The sequence below is a fragment of the Callorhinchus milii genome, unplaced genomic scaffold (genome assembly GCF_018977255.1).
Source record: "Callorhinchus milii isolate IMCB2004 unplaced genomic scaffold, IMCB_Cmil_1.0 Scaffold19, whole genome shotgun sequence".
NCBI lineage: Eukaryota > Metazoa > Chordata > Chondrichthyes > Chimaeriformes > Callorhinchidae > Callorhinchus > Callorhinchus milii.
Genome location: NW_024704760.1, coordinates 5,949,755 through 5,970,518, shown reverse-complemented (window position 1 = coordinate 5,970,518; position 20,764 = coordinate 5,949,755). Strand labels below are relative to the sequence as shown.

Here is a 20,764-nt window from a genome sequence, read left to right as displayed (position 1 = left end):
TGTCCTGTTAAATACATTCACCATACCGTACTGTGATTGTGTGCCTGGGAGTTGCCATGGGACACAGCATTCAAATCTGGTGAAGGCTTTGAGATGTCTTAACGACGGGACAAGGCACTGTATCAAATGGAAATGGAAGGATTGTTACAGCGCCTGAAATGACCATTTGTTAGAGAGAACAAGAGAACTAGATTTCAAAATGCCCGCATTTGCTGATGCTGGAGCCGGCACGCAAAAGGAACTCTTTTGTCTTGAACGGTAAATAATACTTTTAGATACCGACAAATCAAGGAACAACTCCAGCAATGGTAAGAAAGGCTTCGTAGACAGCGAGTGGGGTTTTCCATTAGCAAGTTTAAAATCTTAATGACACGCGATTGTGTGTAATTTTCTTCGAGTTGACTGATTGTTCAATAAAATACTATTTAATTGAGCAGATAACCCCAAGGTTTCCCTGTGCGGGCCAGAGATGGAGCGCTGACTGTATTGAGCAAACGGGATCTGCTTTTTCAACCCAGAATCGGGACAAGTGCCAAATAATGATTAACCAACGGTTCAAATTCTTTTCACTGTAAAGCTGTACATTTCAAAGAGACCAAGAAGTGTCTCTTCATCAGAGTTTTTCCCCCTTCTCTCAGGATTTTCTCCTAATTTGGACAAACCTACCCATTGACCAGCCCAGCCCTGTCTCATCTGATGTCCATTCCAACAGGAAGAGTGCAGCTACAAAGCCATTGGCTGAGTGAAAACCTTGGTTGATTTTCTCCCCCCTCCCTTGTCCAACCCAGTTGGGAGTTTATCACAGTTGCACCCCAATAAAAACAACAATAATAATCCTTGCATTTGATATAGCACCTTAACACGTCATTGAGACGCCTCAAAGCGCTTCACAGAATATATTGTAAAGTGGATTGACTCTGTATTTTGTGAGCGAAACACGGTAGCCAATTGCACACAGTATTGTACCACAAACTGCCGTGGATTGAGTGACTACTACTTATTTTTTTAAAAAAGGCATTATTACCCCCAAAATCGATTAACAACTGGGTTCCTACTTACCGCCAGGCAAACCGAGGTATGTGGAGTAAGGAAAATAAGGTTTCGCCCCTCCCGGGAATCAAACCTGAGCCCTCTTGCTTGCAAGACAAGTGTGCTAACGACTATGCTAAGGGACTCCATTTTGCCTCCAAAGCTGAGTTCCCATAACACTATTGGAGAAGAGAAAGGAATTTCTCCCCTGGTGTTCTGGGCATCAGTCTTCCAGATAGGTTGGTCATTTACCTCACCTGTTTGTGGGACATTGCTGTACACAAATTGGTTCCCACGTTTGACTAAGATTCACCACTCTTGATACCAATTACCTGTGAAGTTATAGGAGCAATATTAAATGCAAGGATCATCATTACGACATAAATTCAACTGAACTTGCTTGCAGCTGACTAGCTTGGTGCAATCCACCCATTTCTCTATGCTAACAGAGGGCAGGAATTACCCTTTAAACCCTGTTCGTCACTTGCCGATGACGGCGCCAAGTTTGGCACCATCAAACATACGGCCAACACTAGACTAATGTTGGTCTCTTAAAACTATCTCTCTGCAGTCTGTGCCCATCACTGCGGAGTCTAAAGCACCATCAAAGTTAGGGGCGCGAGCCTGACATTCACCTGATGTATTTCTGCCATTCTGCACAATGAATTACAGACACATATGATTGGCAGCAGCACAACGCTAGAGCAGAAAGTATATAAGAGAAACAATGTAAATACTCCCTTCACGTAATAATAGTCCGGAATGAGGGGGAGCAAACTACTCGCGTCTTGCAGTGATGATGGTGGGGGGGGGGGGGGGGGGGGGGAGAAGAGGGTAGGGAGAAAGAAAAGGAGACACCGTATTGATAATACATTTATTTCTACCTCCCTGTAAACATTTTTGTTCTGTTCAAAAAAAAGACGTCCCAGGGTGTAACATCTAACATACCATTTCATACAACAATGTAAATATCCAACAGCAGAGGTTAATCAACATGCTGGATAGTGGTTGGAAGTGTGTCTGTGGGAGGGGAGGAAGAACAAATGCAATACAAATATCTTTCAGGAAATAATGTAAATTTAGCCAACCAGTTCGGAAGAAATCTAAGCCGGGTTGTCAGACCTACAGACCTCCTACTCGTGAGCACCAGCTGAGAAACTCGAGATTTCTTTCTATCATCATGTCCAAAGACATCTCCTAAGCTGTTCCTTCCTGTTCCGTCTCCTATTCCTGTTCCGTCTCTTCTTCCATCTCTTCTTCCTGTTCCGTCTCCTCCTGGGCCGGGGGTGTCTGAGACAGGACAACGGTTTCCTGGATGATCTGACGGATTTCCGACAGCGCAGTACTGACTGTGTCCTCCAGAGCCATCATAGCACCTCGAATACCTTCCAATTCGGTCGCCACATCAACTTGAAGTTCTTGAAGGCAGCCCTCTATTCTACTGATGCCACCTGCAGAGAGAGCCCCGGCTTGCCCTTCCATGTCCACAAGAACGCTTTCAGCGGCACGCAATCCCGCCAGCCTCCTCCCTCGCCCAATGCTCGTCTGCAGGCCGGGGGCGTTCGAGTGGAGCGCTCCACAGACGCGGTTACGGAATTTCATCTTCTTCCGCAAAGGCTTGGCGGTGAGCGACCGCAGTTTCGACAGAGTCATCTGTTGGGAAGAAAATCCAAATTAACCCTCGAGTCAGTCGCCTGCGGGGGAGGAGGTGGGGGGGAAGGAAAGGGGGGGGGTGGGGGGGTGAGGGGGCAAAAGAGAGACCAGAAGGCGACCCATGTACTTGATTGAAGAGGAACATAGGAACATTGTCTTAGTGGACACATTTCTTAAAAGCTTTTAGGTTTGACTAGCGACTGGTGCGGCGCCTGTTATCACACGAACGTACGGAAACCCACGTGACAGCTGCAAAAGTAACAGAATGTTAAGAAAGGCGGAATAAGAGTGGAACCTACCAAGGGGCTGGTGATGCCGCTCCTGGGGGAATGGTGTGAGGTGTCCCAGGGCGTTGCTGCTGGCCCCAACGAGGAGACGGTGCCATATTCCTGCCACCCATTTGAAGAGTTCCAATCAGGGGGATCTGAGCAATAGGTTCCTCTAGTTCCGTAACCTGCTCTGGCGAATTGATTAGGGAAGGGGTGGGTTTGGGAGGGTGAGTTGTGGGAGATAGTCCCACAAACCTGTCTGCGCTCAGGGCTCGATCTTGCTCTCTAAGTGACTTGTGAACCCCACCCCCCCAATCTGTAAGTTTGCCTCTTTCAGGTCTTCTTGGTTTGTAGGGTGAGGGGTGGTGGCAGGGTGGGGATTGGGGGAAAGAAAGGGAAACCAAACTCCTCCGAGAAGCCTTTACTTTTCTGTGGGTGGGGGTGAGGGGGAATCATGGTTCCATTAGCCCCCCTCCCTCCCCCCACCCCACCTCATGCCCGTCTTTCTATTTGATTTAAGAGGGAATTACCGTCTACAATTACGCACATTCCGACAGGAATGGGTTGGGGGGTGTTGGAAGAAGTCAACAGATATCGCTCAAGAACCTGGTTTACTTATTGCCTCCATAGCCCAAAGGCACATGCTAAGATCAACAAACTCAGCACAGATTGGAGGGCAAACCTAGGAGCGACCGGTTCTGTGAGTGTGTGTGTGGCTCAGTTTCGTGCCAGCCAGTAACTTTACCAAGGGAGCTATAAAGCCAGTATTGGTTTTATTTTTTTGGCGCACACAGATTCGAAGAGCATTTAGGATTGGGTTGTTCCATCCTTACAAAAGCTGTGTGTTTGTTTTATATACTGTTGCAGAGCTCTGGAAGCAAAATAGCAACAGGTCACAAATATCCCCGAGAAGAAAATTAAATGAATAAAGCATGCAGGCAGGCGTTAAGGCGATTATAAACTAATCACTTTATTAAAGGGGTTCTGGAATGGCAAACTATTTTTGAGCAATGAACAAGTCAACTGCTCGCTCCAAACTTTTAACCGAGGGCTCCAGAGTTCCAGTTATCAGAATATCTTAACAAGAGACGCAATCATACACATATTGCCTTTTGATACTGGACTGTGTAAAACAAAGTTGGAAACGTCTTTATTTTTTTCTTGTCCACAAGTCCAGACTCCTGAAAGATTTCATTTGGCTGCCACATTTGGCGAGACTCCTGAGGATTGGGGTTAAGAGTTTCAGCCTCGTACGCTTTTGGCCTCCGCTATCTCGGTTACATTTTTTTTCGCGAGTTTCCATACTGCTTCAATTAACTCTTGTAGCACATAGCACGAGTCCTACTGGGAACCCGATCTGCAGTCATGCAGCTAGTCTGCAGCTTAAGCTCCTATCTTATTTTGTGTGTTTCTTTTTTTAAGAAAGAAAAGTAGAATTTGATCAATAAAAGGCGCTGGTTAATTTTACATTTTGCGCTCTTTCGTCTGCTCGGTCTCCAGATCTATATTTTTAACATTATAATTACGAGCGTGTAAACATGTGGCCTGCACGAGTGCGGCTCAATAAGGCAATGCTGTGTTTTCTCTTTCTTGCAATCCACCTCTCGGCACGCAAGACACAGGCAACAAAACCAGTCAAGAATCTATCTGCTCCACCCCACTTCACCAAGATCAATACCGACCGCACCTGGAAGTTTCTAGAATGCAGATTTCGTAACGCTAATTTTTCAAATTACTGTTCCCCACATAATATACATATATTATATATATATATATATATAAATAAACGAACACAGCGTTCAAGTTACAGCTGTGAACCAATGGCTAACAGCGTCATTCATTCGACTTGACCGCTGACTCAACCACTTTTCTGGTGAGAGAAACAGTAACGAGCTTTCAATGGGGTGCACAGTTTATTCCACTGTGCGCCCCTGCTATTTGATATAGCGCCTCATCGCGTCTCCGAGACGTCTCAAAGCGCTTCACAGAATATACTCGAAAGTGAATCGACTGTATGTTTTGTGGGCGCAAACAGATATGAAAACATATCGCCGAGCCAGCCTCTTTAAGATAGGAGACGTGAAATGGTTTGGGAACCTATAGCCGAGGAAAGCCTAGAAATATCAAAAGCAACACGAAGCAAAGCCACACACACCACCGTTTGCGGCGAGCTGCTCAGTTGATCCTTTCAGTGAATTGTTTTCATTACGGTCACTGAGGGGCACTTATTCATAATGATCACAAAAAAAGATACAACTGATTTGAGCCACGTAACGCGCAATACAGCTTTGCTCACAAAGTCAGCTTAAATCAGATCTCGACAGCTCTGTTGCTGCACTTGGAAAAGCGTTAATCAATCATTTACTTTAAAAAAAATCATAAAACTAAAAATCAGTGAAAGTGCATCTTATATTGGAACCTCCGAGTAATAATCCCCTCCAGAAATGGGTTATTTTACTCAGTTTAAGAAATAATTCATCAACCAGGCACACTCATCTGTAATCCTCAAAACAAAACAAATTGAAATTTACAGGAAATTGCAACAATGAGGTGAAAGTCACTTTTTTTTAAGTAAAAAAATCAAAATACAATAGTTTGTACTTTTACGGAACCTTTCGTGCAAAATAAAATTGACTGCAAATTGAACATCATTACACAAGCACTTAAGAAGCGTCACCCAAGTCTCATGAACAACAGGATGAACATCTAGCAATCTGAATTTGGGATTCAAGCCCAGGAAGGGTTTTAGTGCAAACACTGTAAAAAATGCATTCCACAGAGACGAACTAAAAGTGAAACAGAATTTTACATGTAGTGAATGCTCTGTCTCCAGTCTCGTTTGATGAACATCACGTCTGAACATTAGTTTCGTAACACTTCGGGCGAGAATTAGTACACAGTATTACACAGACAAACACTGTACAGGTTTAGTGCTGGGTCAATTGGACTCCCAAATGGATTGCCAAAATAAATGGCTGCGGATCTCAGTGCGAGAGTAAAATGTTACTCTATCTCAGCGAGAATCATGCAATTACACATTATATTGATCCTTTCATTACGCAATAATCATTGTGTCATCTCACAACCAACTCTCTTGCTCTCCCCCATCCCACCAGCACTCACACGCACACACCATTGTGAATTTTCTTGAGGTCACAATTGGCAAAATTACACTCGCTCGTTTCAATTCAGGTGAGCCATGCTTTGACCCAGCGCCACGCGGTATACAATATTCACCAAAATATTCAGCCTACCAGTTTTTTTGGTCGACCCCTGGGCGTCCCTCCTCCAATGCTGCTGGATTTCTGAAATGGAAGGAAATAAAGAAAACTATTTTTATATAAAAAAAAGAGCTCGAGTCAGCTTTTAGTTCAGACATCAGTCTCTAATCACCTTCTACTTTGTGTCTATCCAGAGGGCTGTCCATCTATCCAGGTATCTTAACAATAAAATAATTCAACACACTGCATTACTCCTCTATGATCAACGAATGGGATAATAATCCTTGCATTCGATATAGCGCCTTATTATTATTATATTATCACATCTTCGAGACGTCTCAAAGCGCTTCACAGAGTATGATGTAAAGTGTAATGACTGTGTATTTTGATAGTGACTAACATTTCAAGAAAGCAGGTGCACTCCACCAAAAATCAGACAGAAATTGAGTACACTCACTGAGGTAGCAATCCGGTAGGTTTATAGACTGGGAGAACTTTACACCATGGGTTTGACCTATCCTACAGCAATTAATCTATATTTACAAAGGCTCTGCAGACCAGTCTTCAAACACTCTTTTTTTTCCCCCCTAAAAGGAGAGGCTTCATTAAAACCAATGATTTCGCAACATAGAAAGGTCCAAGTCCTTTACATCAATAGCCCCCATCGACAAACACACAAACCAGCAAAAAAAAATTCACAGATGATCAGAAGCACGTTTACCTAGAGCGCAAGAGAAATTAATGCATTCATTTCAATGTACATTTTATTCAATTTCTATTAAAATCAAGACTGTGTTGTGCACAATTGGCCGCCGCGTTTCGCCCACAAAGTATACAGTCACTACACCTTACATTATATCCTGTGAAGCACTTTGAGACGTCTCAAACACATGATAGCGCGCTATTTCAAATGCAAGGATTATTATTATTATTAAGACAAATGCATTGCTCGAGCATAACATTCAAATATAAAGTGTGGCGGTTTACAATAAGGAGTAAAAAAAAATTATGATTTATGATAAAACATTTTTCATTGACTGGGAACTTTGAATCAGTCGCTTTACTCGTTTAGAACCAGTCTCCCCTAGACTGGGACATTAGTCACAGGGGACGCTTGGTACCTGATGTATGGCTTGTGGCCTTTCCTTGAGCAAACGGAAAAAGAAAGATTGCTTTACCAACTTGGTAAAGAATGAACAAGAGATCTTACCACACGTACTGGTAAGAGAGTTGGAATGTCCCTTACTGCCAGACTTCAGACCACAGAGGTGCGAGGCAAATAGTCATGAAATTCCACTGGACGTTCGTCAAGTTGGCTTTACTTTCTTTTAATATAAATATTCCAAATAATGTTCCAACTCAAATACAGATTGAAGCTGGCAACCTCCATTCATAAATGCAACCTCGCTTACAAATTGGCTGCGTGTACAAGCAGATCGACGGCTGTTCTGATGCCCACAGAAGCATTCTTGAGCACTACAGACTCCACGCGACCAGATTTAGATTTGAAAGAACGGGAAAAGCAGCAAGGAGAAAGTGAAGTGAAAAGTCTACCTGTACATCATCTCATTGAACAGTATTATGTAATGCTTGCATTAGTTTGTGCAGATTAAGAGGAAGTCCTATCAACTAGCCACTTACTGCGTAGGCAGGCAGGTTAGCACTGCACGAGAGAACGAAAACCTGGTCAACGGTGCATTTGACACCAGTGCAGTCAACGTCAGATAAAATGTGTATCTGGTTTATACGCCTGTCGTTTGGTAACAAAAGGCAAAATACTGCAGGTGTTGGAAATCTGAAATAAAAACAGAAGTCGCTGGGAACACTCAGCGGGTCGGACGCCAACACCTATGGAGAGAGGAAAGTGAGTTACCGTTTCAGGTTCTGATGAAAGGTCATCGACCTGAAACGTTCACTCACTTTCCTCTCTCCATAGATGCCGCCTGACCTGCTCAGCGACTTATGTTTTTATTGTATGGTAATCCCAATTTAAGGAGAGCGCACAGGAGGGGCACTCCCAAGTTGCATTCCTAGCCAGGCTCCACTGGCTTCAGGTTGCCAAACGGATCGATTTCAAGATGCTAACACTTGTTTTAAAATCTCGTAATGCCCCCTCTAGGACCTCTCTATCTCTCCGACCTGCTTACCCCCCAACCCGCAACCCGCTGCCTCCCCTCGACTGGCTTGGGCCCCCTGCTTGCCCCACATGTTTCACCACTAGTGGCCATGCTTTCAGCCACTACTCGCTGAAACTCTGGAACACTCTTCCTCTATCCCTCTGCCTTGCCCCTTTCCTTCCCCCTCTTCAGGTCACGTCTGAAGACCTTTCTCTTCAACCGTGCCCCACCACTGTCAAGCGCTCTGGGACGCTACCCTGCTTGAGGGGCGCAATATAAATGCAACTTGTTCATGATCTTCTCACTCAGCTTCTGTTAACCCTGTAAGCCAAAGCTATAAACAAGTAAAGGCAGTGTTTGCTGGATAAACTGCGGCAAACTTGCCAGACTGTGCCAACTGAAGCCATCATACTCTCTGCAGAGACGTACGATACAATTCAATAGAATTCTTTACCCTGCAAGTACGTTTGATACTTTATTTAAATTTCCACCACCTTTAAACTGTGCCATTATTTTATTAAGTACTGAGCAAAAACCGGAGTGGGTGAGAGCAAGAATACGCATTTTAAAAACGAATGCCATTCAATAGGGAAGATAAAGGCACAGTGTCCAAAACCAAAGTTGCAAATTGACGTAAAAATCAATGACCTTCTCCACTATTAATGTGCTTAATGTATTGTCAGAAGCAGCGCATTGAAGTAAACCTATTGTTAAATAATTGATGGCGGTACAAGTAAAGGCACTTTGTTTCCACACAATGAATTCCTCGGAATACTTTTAATGCAAAACAATACTCTACCTCTCTATGCCATGATAACCCCGCAGTCTAGCCCAGAAGAGTCAAAAAGGCAAAGCTACAGCATAAAGCAAGTGAATGAATCTGGCTTCATTGCTAACCTCTTTTGCATCTCTCCCTAACTTGTCTTGGTAGAGATCGATCCTAACTATCCGTTAACTCTTCCACTACCATTCAAGGAGGTATCAGATTGTAATACAGGACTCCTCTTTGGTGTAGAACTCGTATGATACACATTAATAATACAGCTGGTACCACACCGCCACTTGCCCACTTGTTATCCAGTTATCTCTACGTGCGAAGCAATAAAGCAGAGATGATCGAATTAGAGTAGCCAACTCTGAAAAGTCAAGCAGCTTCAGTATGAATGGAACTGTACACTGCACGTTTTCATTTGGAGATCGTCGATTTTCTGCGTGTAGTTACAAGGCTTAGAAACATAAAGCAATATATAATAATAATCCTTGCATTTGACAGAGGGCCTCATCTCAAAGCGAAAATGTCTCAAAGCGCTTCGCGAGATTTTACTATGAAGTGTGGTCACGGTATATTTGTAGGCAAACAGTTCTCACCCGTTAGGGCTTACTTTTTTAAAACATTTTTAAATCAAATCTCGTTTTGTTTTCTTAAGAACCATCGAATCGGATCCAATTTTAAATGATTTGATATGGGGTCCTCTGCCCAAAGCTCTGCATCTCATCACATTCGTGAGCAAGGCTCAGAGTCAGCCTCGCCTCTGAGCACCCTCGGCTCTCGAGTCAGAAGGTTGCAGGTTTAATTCCCACGTCGGGACTTAAACTCGCATAGTCTTAAATGACTTAGATGGCACTGGAAGGTTGTTGCATTATCGGAGGTGCCATCTTTCGGACGAGAGACGTTAAACCGAGGTCCCGTTTACCTGTTCAAGTGGACGTTAAAGATCCCACGACACTACGCAGAAAGAGAAGGGAGTTTCTCCCGGTGTCCTGGCCAACCCCAAAAAAAAAATTGTTCACTCATTTCATGGCTGTTTGTGGAACACTGCTGTGCGTAATTGTGCTGCCGCGTTTGCCTACAAATATAGTCACTCCATTTCACAGTAAATACTGTGAAGCGCTTTGAGACACCCAACCCCGATGTGAAAAGGTGTTGTACCAAATACAAGAATTGTTATTATTATTATTATTGTTATTGCCTTTCTGCTGAAAATTTAGTCAGTCGCTGAAGTTTTTCTTTCGTAGTGGTTACTAATCGAGTTCAGCTACATCACAGTGAGATAAATATCACTACGTGGATAACACACACTGCCCACTCCTGCCGGCAATCTTCTCTTTACATGTACAGAACGGGGAAACGTTTGCTATCAGAGCCGAACAGGCCCGTCTGACTGACCGGCACAGCACGCGGGAATCCCTGGCATACTCACTGTGAATGTTGCATTGCAATCAAAGCTTTTGCTCTTCTACCTAAGTAAACAGTCGAAGAAGCGCAGGGAGGCCGTTCCATATTCAAAGGCCATTTAAAGCTGAATGGTGCTGCAACAATACTAGCAATTTTCAATAAATATATTAAATACGTCCAGATTCCAACCCTTCACCTCCTCACCTCCCACCACATGTCAAAACCTCAGAGGCAAAACAAAGTGCAAACCACGAAAGACTAAGAACATAAGAATGCAGACACAAATGATTGGGTGACTACATTTTTGAAGGCTTTATATCACATTAAAGTAAGAAGAAGAATCCTTGCATTTGATACAACGCCTTATCACGTCATCAACGCATCTAAACATTTGCAGGATTCTACTGGAAATTGTAGCGACTGTATATTTGTGGTCGAACGCAGCAGAAAATTTGCGCCCACAGCATTCCACAAAGAACCGTGAGGAGAATGGCCAATTTCCGAGCAGAAAACAATATGCTTTCGACCTTATTCAAAGCACGAGGAGATAACTTAAGAAAGTGCTGTGGGGTTCCTTACAATTCGATAACTGCACCGTACGATATCAGTCAAGGTATAGAATACTACTAAGACATGACATGCAGCTGGGAACTTTTCCTTTCACTGGGGTGAAGCCACGAGGCTTTATGCATTTCCACAAGCAGGTTGCAGAAAAGGAAAAATCCGACTCACACACCCACATGATGTTTAAGTCAAGATTTCCGTTGTACATCGACTTTAACAGATGATACACAGTTATACAGTAAGATTACTCTGAAGCAAGAGCAATCTCTCTCTCTGTCACACGCTTGTTTGGTTTTGCAGTTGGGTTTGGAAAGTCCAGATATTTTGTTCATTGTTTGGGCTGTTAAATTATGTGCATTTTAATTCGCTTAATTATTTATTTCACTGTCACTGTTCACTCTAGATTGAATGATTATCCTTGCGCGTGTACTTTATTGCTAAAAGTGTATTGTTGTTACAGAATTTTAAAACTTAGACCATGCCCCAAACACCTCCGCGCTTCCCGAAACTCACCCATTGCGAACAAAGTAATGAGACACCATCTGACGTCAAGAGCAAAAGTCGTTCGGGTTTTAAAAATTGAATCAGGTAAAAAAGAAAAAAGTTTGAACCCTTTAAAAACGTCAACACTCGTAAAACCGATTGACTGCCGCCAAAATAAAAGGTACATTTATCAGTCAAATACCTATTCTTGCTCTCCCCCACTCCGGTTTTTGCTCGGTACTTGATCGGTTAAGAAATGACCAGGTGGTCGGGTGTATTGGATCTGTGTCTGTGTACTGGCCCGAGAAACACGAACACAAGTGATAATTTCAATCTAAGCTTGCAGTGGAATTCCCCAAGTGTTAGTGAACAACAGAGCTTGTTCCAGTGGGTTCAATGTGAGTTTATTGTATTGACCAGTTGTAGGTTATTGCTTGCCTTTGCCAACATTTGCTAGAGCATAAAGGAGGCTGACTCATACTCTACGAACAAGGAGACAATGTCAGTGACACCTCAGGAGATCCCCTAGACTTACTTCACAGGATATTTGTCACCCTTGTTATGAATTCACAAAGACCACACAGAGCAAAACCAAAAGCAACGGAATATTTTTTTTAAAAAAAAACGAAAGGAAACATGACTCATGGGATGGGTTCGACGGTGGACGCTGCGCAAAATGGAAATGAATGAAACTGTACACCGGCACGTTGGCCGATTTGAACCCCGACAAGTTGAAAATAAACTCAAACTCACAAAAAATAACACTCGGAGGGGGGGGGGGGGGGGCGTGCAAATCTGCATCTTATTCCTTCATTTGTGTCGCGTTACTTTGACAGAAGAGAACGTAATGTTCTGCGCTAGCCAGCGTGGGGCCAGACGCATTTTTCTTGGTCCGAATGCTATCACGATACAGGTTATGGCTGATACGTCATCTAGCATTATTGTGCTGAAATAAATGTAGGATTGCTAAGCAACTAAGCTGCCTGTTTGTTGAGAAAGCCATCTGGTTATAGAGGGGGCAATAATACGCACTTGGTTATCAGCCAGTGGCATCCTTAACGACCAGCTCTCCTCATCCCGCAATTCAGCAGCGAACCGCAATCAGAGTGGAAATTGACAATTGAAGGTGCAATTATGAATTTCAAATCTCCCCACAGAAGCAGTCGGCCGGGTAAAGAGCATCAAAACATCCACTTTATTGCTTCGGTGAGGACAAGTGAAAATAGATTCTGTGTTTTTTTTTTAGAAAAAAAATCGGGCAGCTTAGTTGTAATATAGATCATCGGGATGGGTTTATTTGTAAACATTGCAGTCGTAAGAACATAAGGACATGTGAACAGTCACGTTTCCTTGTTCTCTCGGCTCAGCGTCAGGCTGAGCACTGTTAAGCGCTCCGAGATGCTGCCTTGCGTGAAGGCCACTATATAAATGCAATTTGTTATTGTTCAGTCCGCAAAATATACAGTCAATTGACTTTACAGTATATTCTGTGAAGCGTTTTGATTTGGCTCATTGACGTAATAAGGCGCTACATTAATTTGAAGCACTATTATTATTATTCTCGCTCACCCTCAGGTTCAGTGCTGGATCCTAGCCTTTCGCGCAAAGCGCTTCAAAGCGCCAATAAAATGGAACAAGATTGAATGTATAAGTAGGTTTGTTGGAAATGGATCTTTCATTTATTTCTGATTTGGAATTGGAAAAAAAAGACTTGGGACATGGAAATGGATTACGGTAATATCTCACAAAGCAGGACCACAGCACAATGTTTGCCCTGCTTTAACTGAACCTCCCAAAGATTTGCGCAACGCAGCAAATAGAAGCAATATTTTATGTGTGAAACTGCACATCGGAGAGCACAGATTGAATGAAGGCAAAGGCAGTTTGCGGACATATTGAGACAAAGCTCCGCCGTGATTAAACTAAGGTACCATCAATTGGCTGAGACATTTATACAGTACAGTCCATCTTTGTTACGAACGTTATAGGTGAGTGAGGTGTTCTTTTGGATACTTACGTCATTACTAATCAAGCACTGAATTAAATATTTATTTGAATAGGGAATAGCACGACAACCAGCACAAGTCGTGATGTTCAGCTGGGGAGTTTGAATCCTGCGGAATATTAGCCTCTGTGAGGAGTTATGAAGTTTATGTCGCATTTGGGGTACACATCCTTACATCAACGTAAAATACTGATTGCATTTCTTCGCCATACTATGGGGAGGGAGCTCCAAGCAGGAAAAAAAAAAGCACTCTACAAGACCAAATGAGGCGAAAATAATTAAAAATATAATAATAATCCTTACATGTGATAGAGTGCCTTTCAAGTTGGGAGGAAATTGCAAAGGGTATACTGGAAATTCAAATGACGGGAATTTTCGAGGCAAATATCCACACATGGGAAAATTGCACACTGTTTTAAATCACAGGCCTTTAACTTGGCATACAGGAAGTTGGGAAGTGATAAATGCAATATTGGAAGTAATTAAATGGAGCCAAACTCAGGATTTATTAAGGTTGTTCAGTTACAATTGTCAGCAGTGTCCCCAGTAAGTCTCGAACACTGTATGTTGATAAATAAGGGTATCAAAGGTTGAGATATAAGCTAAATTTCCTGATGATTTTCTTTTGCAATTTTCCCCATTGTAATTTGAATATGTTCTGTAAGGGTTAAACACCAGGATGCCTTGGCACATGTTGAACTACAGAAGAAACCCATCACAACCAGTGGTCTGTGTCCATAAACTCAGCAGTAAATAATAATCCTAATAATAATAATAATCCTTGCATTTGATATAGCGCCTTATCACGTCTTCGAGACTCCTCAAAGAATATACCGTAAAGTGAATTGACTGTATATTTTATGGGTAAAACGTGGCAGTCAATCGCGCAGTGTCCTACAATTAGTTGCAGGACCAATAATTTTTTTTTGAAGGAATTATTACCCCTGGAAAAGAAATCCACTAATCGACTAACAACCGTGTTCCTGCGTACTGCAGGACAAACAGAGAAGTGTGGAGTAAGGAAACTTGCCCAGCGTTTCGCCCTGTCCGGGATTCGAACCCAGGTCTTCTCGCTTGCGAGGCGAGTGCTGTAACCACTGAGCTGCAGAACTCCACGTGAGTAAAGGGACATCGAGGGTGCTTCCTGCGCCCGACATGCAGGAAGTGATGTCAGGTTGATCTGACAAGCTCCACGGGAAGCCGGGTTTGCCGCACTTCTGATATAGCGCAGATCCAGTTTACCAACACAGTGATGCTATTGTGTACAAGTGCTGGAATGGGCACTTTACAACAAGGTCACTCTGTACTTGATTGAGAAAACAAGGTCAGTGATGCATAAGCAAACTCAGATGAATCCAGGACGTGGAAACAACTACTTTATTTAACTACGTCGACTCATTCACAGATCGTGAGTGTGGTTGGTCTTCTAATCCTCCCAAATACACAACGCCAGACAGGCAATTGCCCGCATTAATTGGGACCAGCTCCGTTGCAGATAAGCAAACTGGGGGATAATTAGTCACCACGCAGAATATAAATACAGAAGTTATACTCGCAGTATATAACCACACTGTGCCAGCTGTTCGCTTTCTCTCCAGCTTTTTCTTTCTTTCTCTCACACAATCTGCCTTTCCCCCCCCCCTAGATATACAGTCAATATCACTTTACAGTATATTCCGTGAAGCGCCTTGAGACGTCTCGAAGATGTGATAAGGTTCTACATCAAATGCAAGGATTGTTATTAACCTCCCTCACTCTTCTCTCCCCAAATCTTTCTATGACTTTTTTTCCCCCCATCACTTTACCGGACTCTATCCCTACACAGTATAAAAGTATATAAAAGTATTGCTACCAGCAAAATACATCCAGTTGTGCAAATGCAAAAAAACTGTGCTCGGTTACTGGGAATGCTATGCAGCTAAATCACATCCCGATCAACTGGATACGCAGGAATGTAGATAAGTGTCATTTTACAGCGCCTATACACATCGATATTCACAAAGAATCTTCTCAGGTAATCACTGTCAATTGTAATGACTTTAGGATTTGTTGGCAAGCACTTTGGATTATGCTGGTGAACTTGCTACACAAAAATATTGTTAACACCGCAGCACACTGCCTGACTATATTAAAATCTCTCACGGTTCTGATATCTAAATGTACCTTTGAATCAGTGATCTTAAATCAATCCAAAAAAAAAACTTTAATAGGATTAACCTGATCAAAGTTGGAATTCACAAACACTTCATGGATTTTAGTAGTCAGATTAATTTATCTTTGAGAGAGCGAGAGAGAGAGAGAGAGAGAGAGAGGCTCGTGTTTGCACGCACTTGAAAAGGAGCAATTTACATAGTAGTCTTGACAGACAACAACCACAAATTGTATTTATATAACGCCATTTCACATCGGGAGGATGTCCCAAGGCGTTGGACAGTGAAGGGTTTGCAACCTGAGTTGGGGGTTGGAGTCGAGAGGGATGGAGAGCAAAGGGAGTGGAGGCAGGAAGATGGAAGGGTCAAAGAGGTAGGTCTCAAGACAGGCAAGGGAGGGAGCGGGGCGGAAGGGATAGAGTTCCAGCGGGTGGGGGCAGAAAGCCTGACCGCCGATGATGGAGCAGGCTGAGCGGGGGACACGGAGTAGGAAAATACTCGCGAAGCAGAGGAAGCAGACGGGTAGGACTGTCTCCACGATTCATTCTCAGGTTTGTTTTGCCACTAAAGTGTCGGGGGAAGAGAACCTGGTTTCTCTGGTTTCAATCCCATTCTTAATCCACTTTCTAGCATCAAATAATAATAATAATAATCATCATTGCATTTGATGGGAGCGCTTTTCACTTCTTCGAGACGTCGCAAAGCGCTTCACAGAATAGATCGTAAAATGAACTGACTGTATATTTGTGGGCGAAACGCGGCAGCCAATTGCGCACAGCAGCGTCCCACAAACACTCATGGATTGAAGCGATCAATTTTATTGTTGGTTTTTTTTCTTGAGGGATTATTATCAGGCGTAATGACAACGAATGGCCAAAGGAATACGAATGGCCTTGTAGAGAGACTAACTTTATACGATTGGGTTTGTCACCACTTCTCCTGCAAAGTGAGCGCGGCCGTCCATCGAGAAAACGACGCATTCAACCGCGCAAGTATGGCAACCACGCGCACTTTGAAATGAAGCGGTTATGATACACGCACGTTCCTCTCGCAGAGTTCTAACGCAGAGCCTGCAATCTGCTCGATCAAATGTTTCACAAGGACAGGTGGCTTGCAACAGTAAATATAGGGTTCTGGGCTGGAAGCACCTACCCTGCCAGACTTTGAAGTCGATTTGTTTTTGCTTCCTTTTGGTCTTCCTCGAGGTCGCTTCGGAGTGAGAGCACCAGCTGGTTCCTCCTAGAGAAGGGAAAAAGAAAGGGGTACAACATTAACTACCGGCAGATCTAAAGAAATGGCTTCCGAACCCGTACAATCAAGCCAGCAATTGCCGCAAATTGTATGAAGATTGTACAGTCCCAAACTCCTCTCCTGACCCAAACTGCTCGTTTTCCCCTTCTCCGTTAACCTCCCTCCATGGAAATCATTTTCTTGCCACTCCCACTCCTTTAATACCAACTTCTCCCTTCAGCCACCGTTAACTTCTCCTCCCCGGTCAAACTTGACCGAGTCCCTCTTCCTTTTTCCCACTTTGTGAAACGCAAAGAGCGAAGAAAAATGAAAGGGAAAGAGAGTTGGGTAAAGCGGCACGCAGAATATTTCACCAGGTTTAATGGACGTAGGTACACGTCAGACAAAAACAACATTTGCATTTATATACCCACTTTTCTTTCTTTCGCGTGGGACTTTTGAGTCAAAGCTGTTAAAGGTATATCGCAGTCATCGACTGGAGTGGTGGGAACTTTCATACAGAAGGACAAATGACAAGTTCACGGAAGAGTCCTGTAGCGTATTGGTTAGAGAGCTCGCCTCGCAAGCGAGAGGACTTGGGTTTGATTCCCGGGCGGGGCGAAACCTTAGGCAAGTTTCCTTACTCTACACGCACACGCCTCTGTTACCTAGCAGTAAGCAGGAACCCGGTTGTTAAGTCGATCGGTGAATCGCTTTCCGGGGATAATAATCCCTTCAAAATAAATAAATAAACAAACAAACAAACAAAATAATAATTGTCGCACGATCCACGACTGTTTGTGAGACACCGCTGTGCGCAATTGGCTGCCGGGTTTCGCCCACAAAATGCACAGTCAATTCACTTAACAGTATATTTTGTGAAGCGCTCGAGACGTCTAGAAGACGTGAAAAGCACTCTATCAAATGCAAGGATTATTATTATTATTATTATTATTATTATTATCATCGTCAGCTGAGGTTTAAGAGCGTAGACTATTCCAGGAAATGCGTTTGCTACAAAGCCTCCCCAAAAACCGGGGCTGTCACCTTTACAGACAATCTTGTCCGTGCTGTCTGGAAATTTCTAAAATGCAAACTAGATACCCAAAACCCTGTATATGTTGCTTTTTAAAGAAAATGAATCAACTAAACTGTTTCTCCTCTCCCCACACGCCCCACCGCCTCTTTCCTGTTCGCGATACAGTGTCTCATAATGTGGACGTAAATGATTAACAAGGTTGTCAATTATTTTAATCATCTTGAAAAGCAAACTCTAAACTGTAGCCGTGTATTTCTCAGGATTTCGTCTACAAGTGTATTTTAAGTGCTCAGAGACTCTACCCCGAACGAAGGATGTTATATAAATTACACTGTTGTTGTTCGTGACCAATCCCTCCCTCCCCTCCCCCTGACCATCTCCCCACTGCTCGGGTCCTGACCCAACTGTCCAGCCCTTTTGGGACGTCCTCCCGAACGCGAAAGGCGCTCAATAAATGGAATCTTGTTGTTGTTGTACGAGTTTAAAATATTTTAAAAAACTTAAAAGGTAAGGATTTTATTCATGACATGAATGCCGGGTTCGGCTCGCAACCTTGCATCCGATATAGCACCTGATCGTATCTTCACCCAGAAAATGCACAGTCAATCGAACTTACAGGATATACTGTAAGTTGTGTGTATTTTTGTGGGCGAAACACGGCAGCCAACTCGTGCACAGTCTTGTCCCACAAACAAGCCATCAAGTTTCCTTAATCCACTCGCCTCTGTTTACCTAGCGTTTAAGTAGGAAAGCGGTTGTTAAGTCAATTGGCCGATCGCCTTCCTGGGGTAATAATCCCTTCCAAAGAAAATAATAATTCGGTCACTCGATCGTGGGACGCTGCCGTGCGCAATCGGCTGCCGCGTTTTGCCCACAAGATATAAAGCCGATTCACTTTAACAGCGTATTCCGTGAAGCGCTTTGAGGACGTCTCGAAGACGTGAAAAGGCGCTGCGTCAAACGACCACCACCGCCACCACGACGGCAGCAGCCCTTGCACCTGACATACCGCACGTCTCTCACACGTCTTCGAGACGTCTCAAAGCCCTTCACGGGGATACCCGTCAAAGTGAACCGACCGTCCGCTTTGGTGGGTGAAACGCAAGGATTATTACGATGACGAGTGGTGGTCGGACGGACGGACGGACGGAGGGAGAGCGAGAGAGGAAGCATAAATTAGAATCAGGACAACAATTCCCTTGGCTAACGCGGTCCTGTGTAGTAACACTGTGTGTGTGTGTGTGTGTCTCCTCCTCCTCCTCCTACTCATTCCCTTTTGAAATCCTGTTTGGGCTGCAGCCATGAGCAACACACTGACGTTTTTCCCAGGGACATGGGGAGGGAGGGGAACATGCAACTGACTGGGAGAGAGGTTCCTCACCATTGACTGACATCTCAGGCATGCACTCAGCAGCCAGCCTGTCCCAACACTGGCCCAATGGGCTCAGGCAGGGGGAGAGGGACTACCGGTTCACAATGGGTTAAAGGTCTCATCTCACTCTGGTGCTGAAAAAGTAACATTGCAATTTAAAGAGACGACTCAGAGAGAGAGAGAGAGGAGGAAGGAGAGAGGGAGAGAGGGGGAGAAATGCAAATGCAATTGCAATTGCAAAGCTTTGGGGAAAAGGTTTAACTATATATTCTTTCCCCCCCCACCCACCCCACCCCCCAACTCTACCACCCACACCAGTTTTTTTATGCACCAAATAATAATAGTGCTGTTTTTTTTTTGATGGGGTGGATGTGTGTTACAGATTTTTTTTGCAATTAAAAGAATTTGTGGGAAGGGGGGGGGTGGGGGGTTGGTTTGCAAATAAAATAAAAACAAGGGGAATGGGTGGAGTGGAAAAAGAAGCTTTCAAAGCAGTTTCTGCACAAGAGGGAGAGGGGACACCTTTCTTTCCTGGAGGGGTGAGGAGAGCAATGTGTGGGTCTGATCAATTATTCAATAACTGCCTCTTTGTGCTATTTTTTCTCCATTCCCTCCAATTATAACTGGTATTTTTTTTTGGACAAAATAAACCAAAGTCATATTTTCTGTCTCTCTCTCTCTCTCTCTCTCCCCTCCCCCACTCTCTCTCTCTCTCTCTCTCTCCCAGAGACACACACACACACACACACACAATCCCAGTTTGGTTTTGCAGAACGAATCAGGTCGATAAAGATGTGCAAAAAAAAAAGAAAGGTTCAAATCACGTTTGCATTTTTTTTGTGGTTTAAAAAAATATATTTTTTTACAAAAAAATATGGATCGACAGGAGAAATGTGCATTTTACCTCTCACTCTCTCTAAAAAATATATATATATATAACACAGAGACACACAATGTTTTGGCTGTTTAACCTGTTCCAAACTACTGCATTACCTGCCTGGTCAGAGTTGCAAAGGGCAAAGCTTCACAGGTTGAAATGGGGAGAGAGAGAGAGAAAAAAAAGATATATGTCTATATTTCTCTGTGATCATAACAAAACACTGACCTGAAGTTCCTTCCTGGGTCTCCCACGTCCTCTCCTTGGAGTTGCATCCTTGTCCTGTTTTATTGCTGAAGGCTGGTTGGCTTTTGCACCTGTATCACTCATTGCAATTCTCTTTCTCTCCTTCTTTCTCTCTCTCTCTCTCTCTCTCCCTTCTCTCTCTCTCTCTCTCTCTCTCAGCTGCAGTGACAAAAATAAAGCAGATATAAACCAATTAATCCAAACCACAACACACACACACACACACACAAAGCAATGCAATGCAATGCAATGCTCAAAGCTGAGCTGTCTGTCTGGTTTGCACTGCACTGCACTTTGCAGGACAGAGCAAATTGAGTTTAAAACCCAGGAGCT

At 43.6% G+C, this 20,764-nt stretch overlaps 1 protein-coding gene across 3 annotated transcripts in view; it reads right to left on the bottom strand.

Annotated features, from left to right (window-relative positions):
* Window positions 1-1,889: 1,889 nt before the first annotated feature.
* The window catches only part of LOC103179117, a 20,036-nt gene continuing 1,161 nt past the window's right edge, over window positions 1,890-20,764 (bottom strand). The window contains exons 2-6 of one of the 3 annotated variants that reach the window (XM_042342276.1): window positions 20,414-20,590; window positions 16,820-16,906; window positions 6,206-6,256; window positions 2,982-3,071; window positions 1,890-2,682 (exon numbers count right to left, since the gene is read on the bottom strand). In XM_042342276.1, the coding sequence (XP_042198210.1) occupies window positions 2,254-2,682; window positions 2,982-3,071; window positions 6,206-6,256; window positions 16,820-16,906; window positions 20,414-20,515 (759 nt within the window). In that variant the 5' untranslated portion in view covers window positions 20,516-20,590 and the 3' untranslated portion in view covers window positions 1,890-2,253. Of the gene's footprint in view, window positions 2,683-2,981; window positions 3,072-6,205; window positions 6,257-16,819; window positions 16,907-20,413 lie in introns of all 3 variants that reach the window. The other 2 variants (XM_042342275.1, XM_007894224.2) reach the window with 2 other exon arrangements.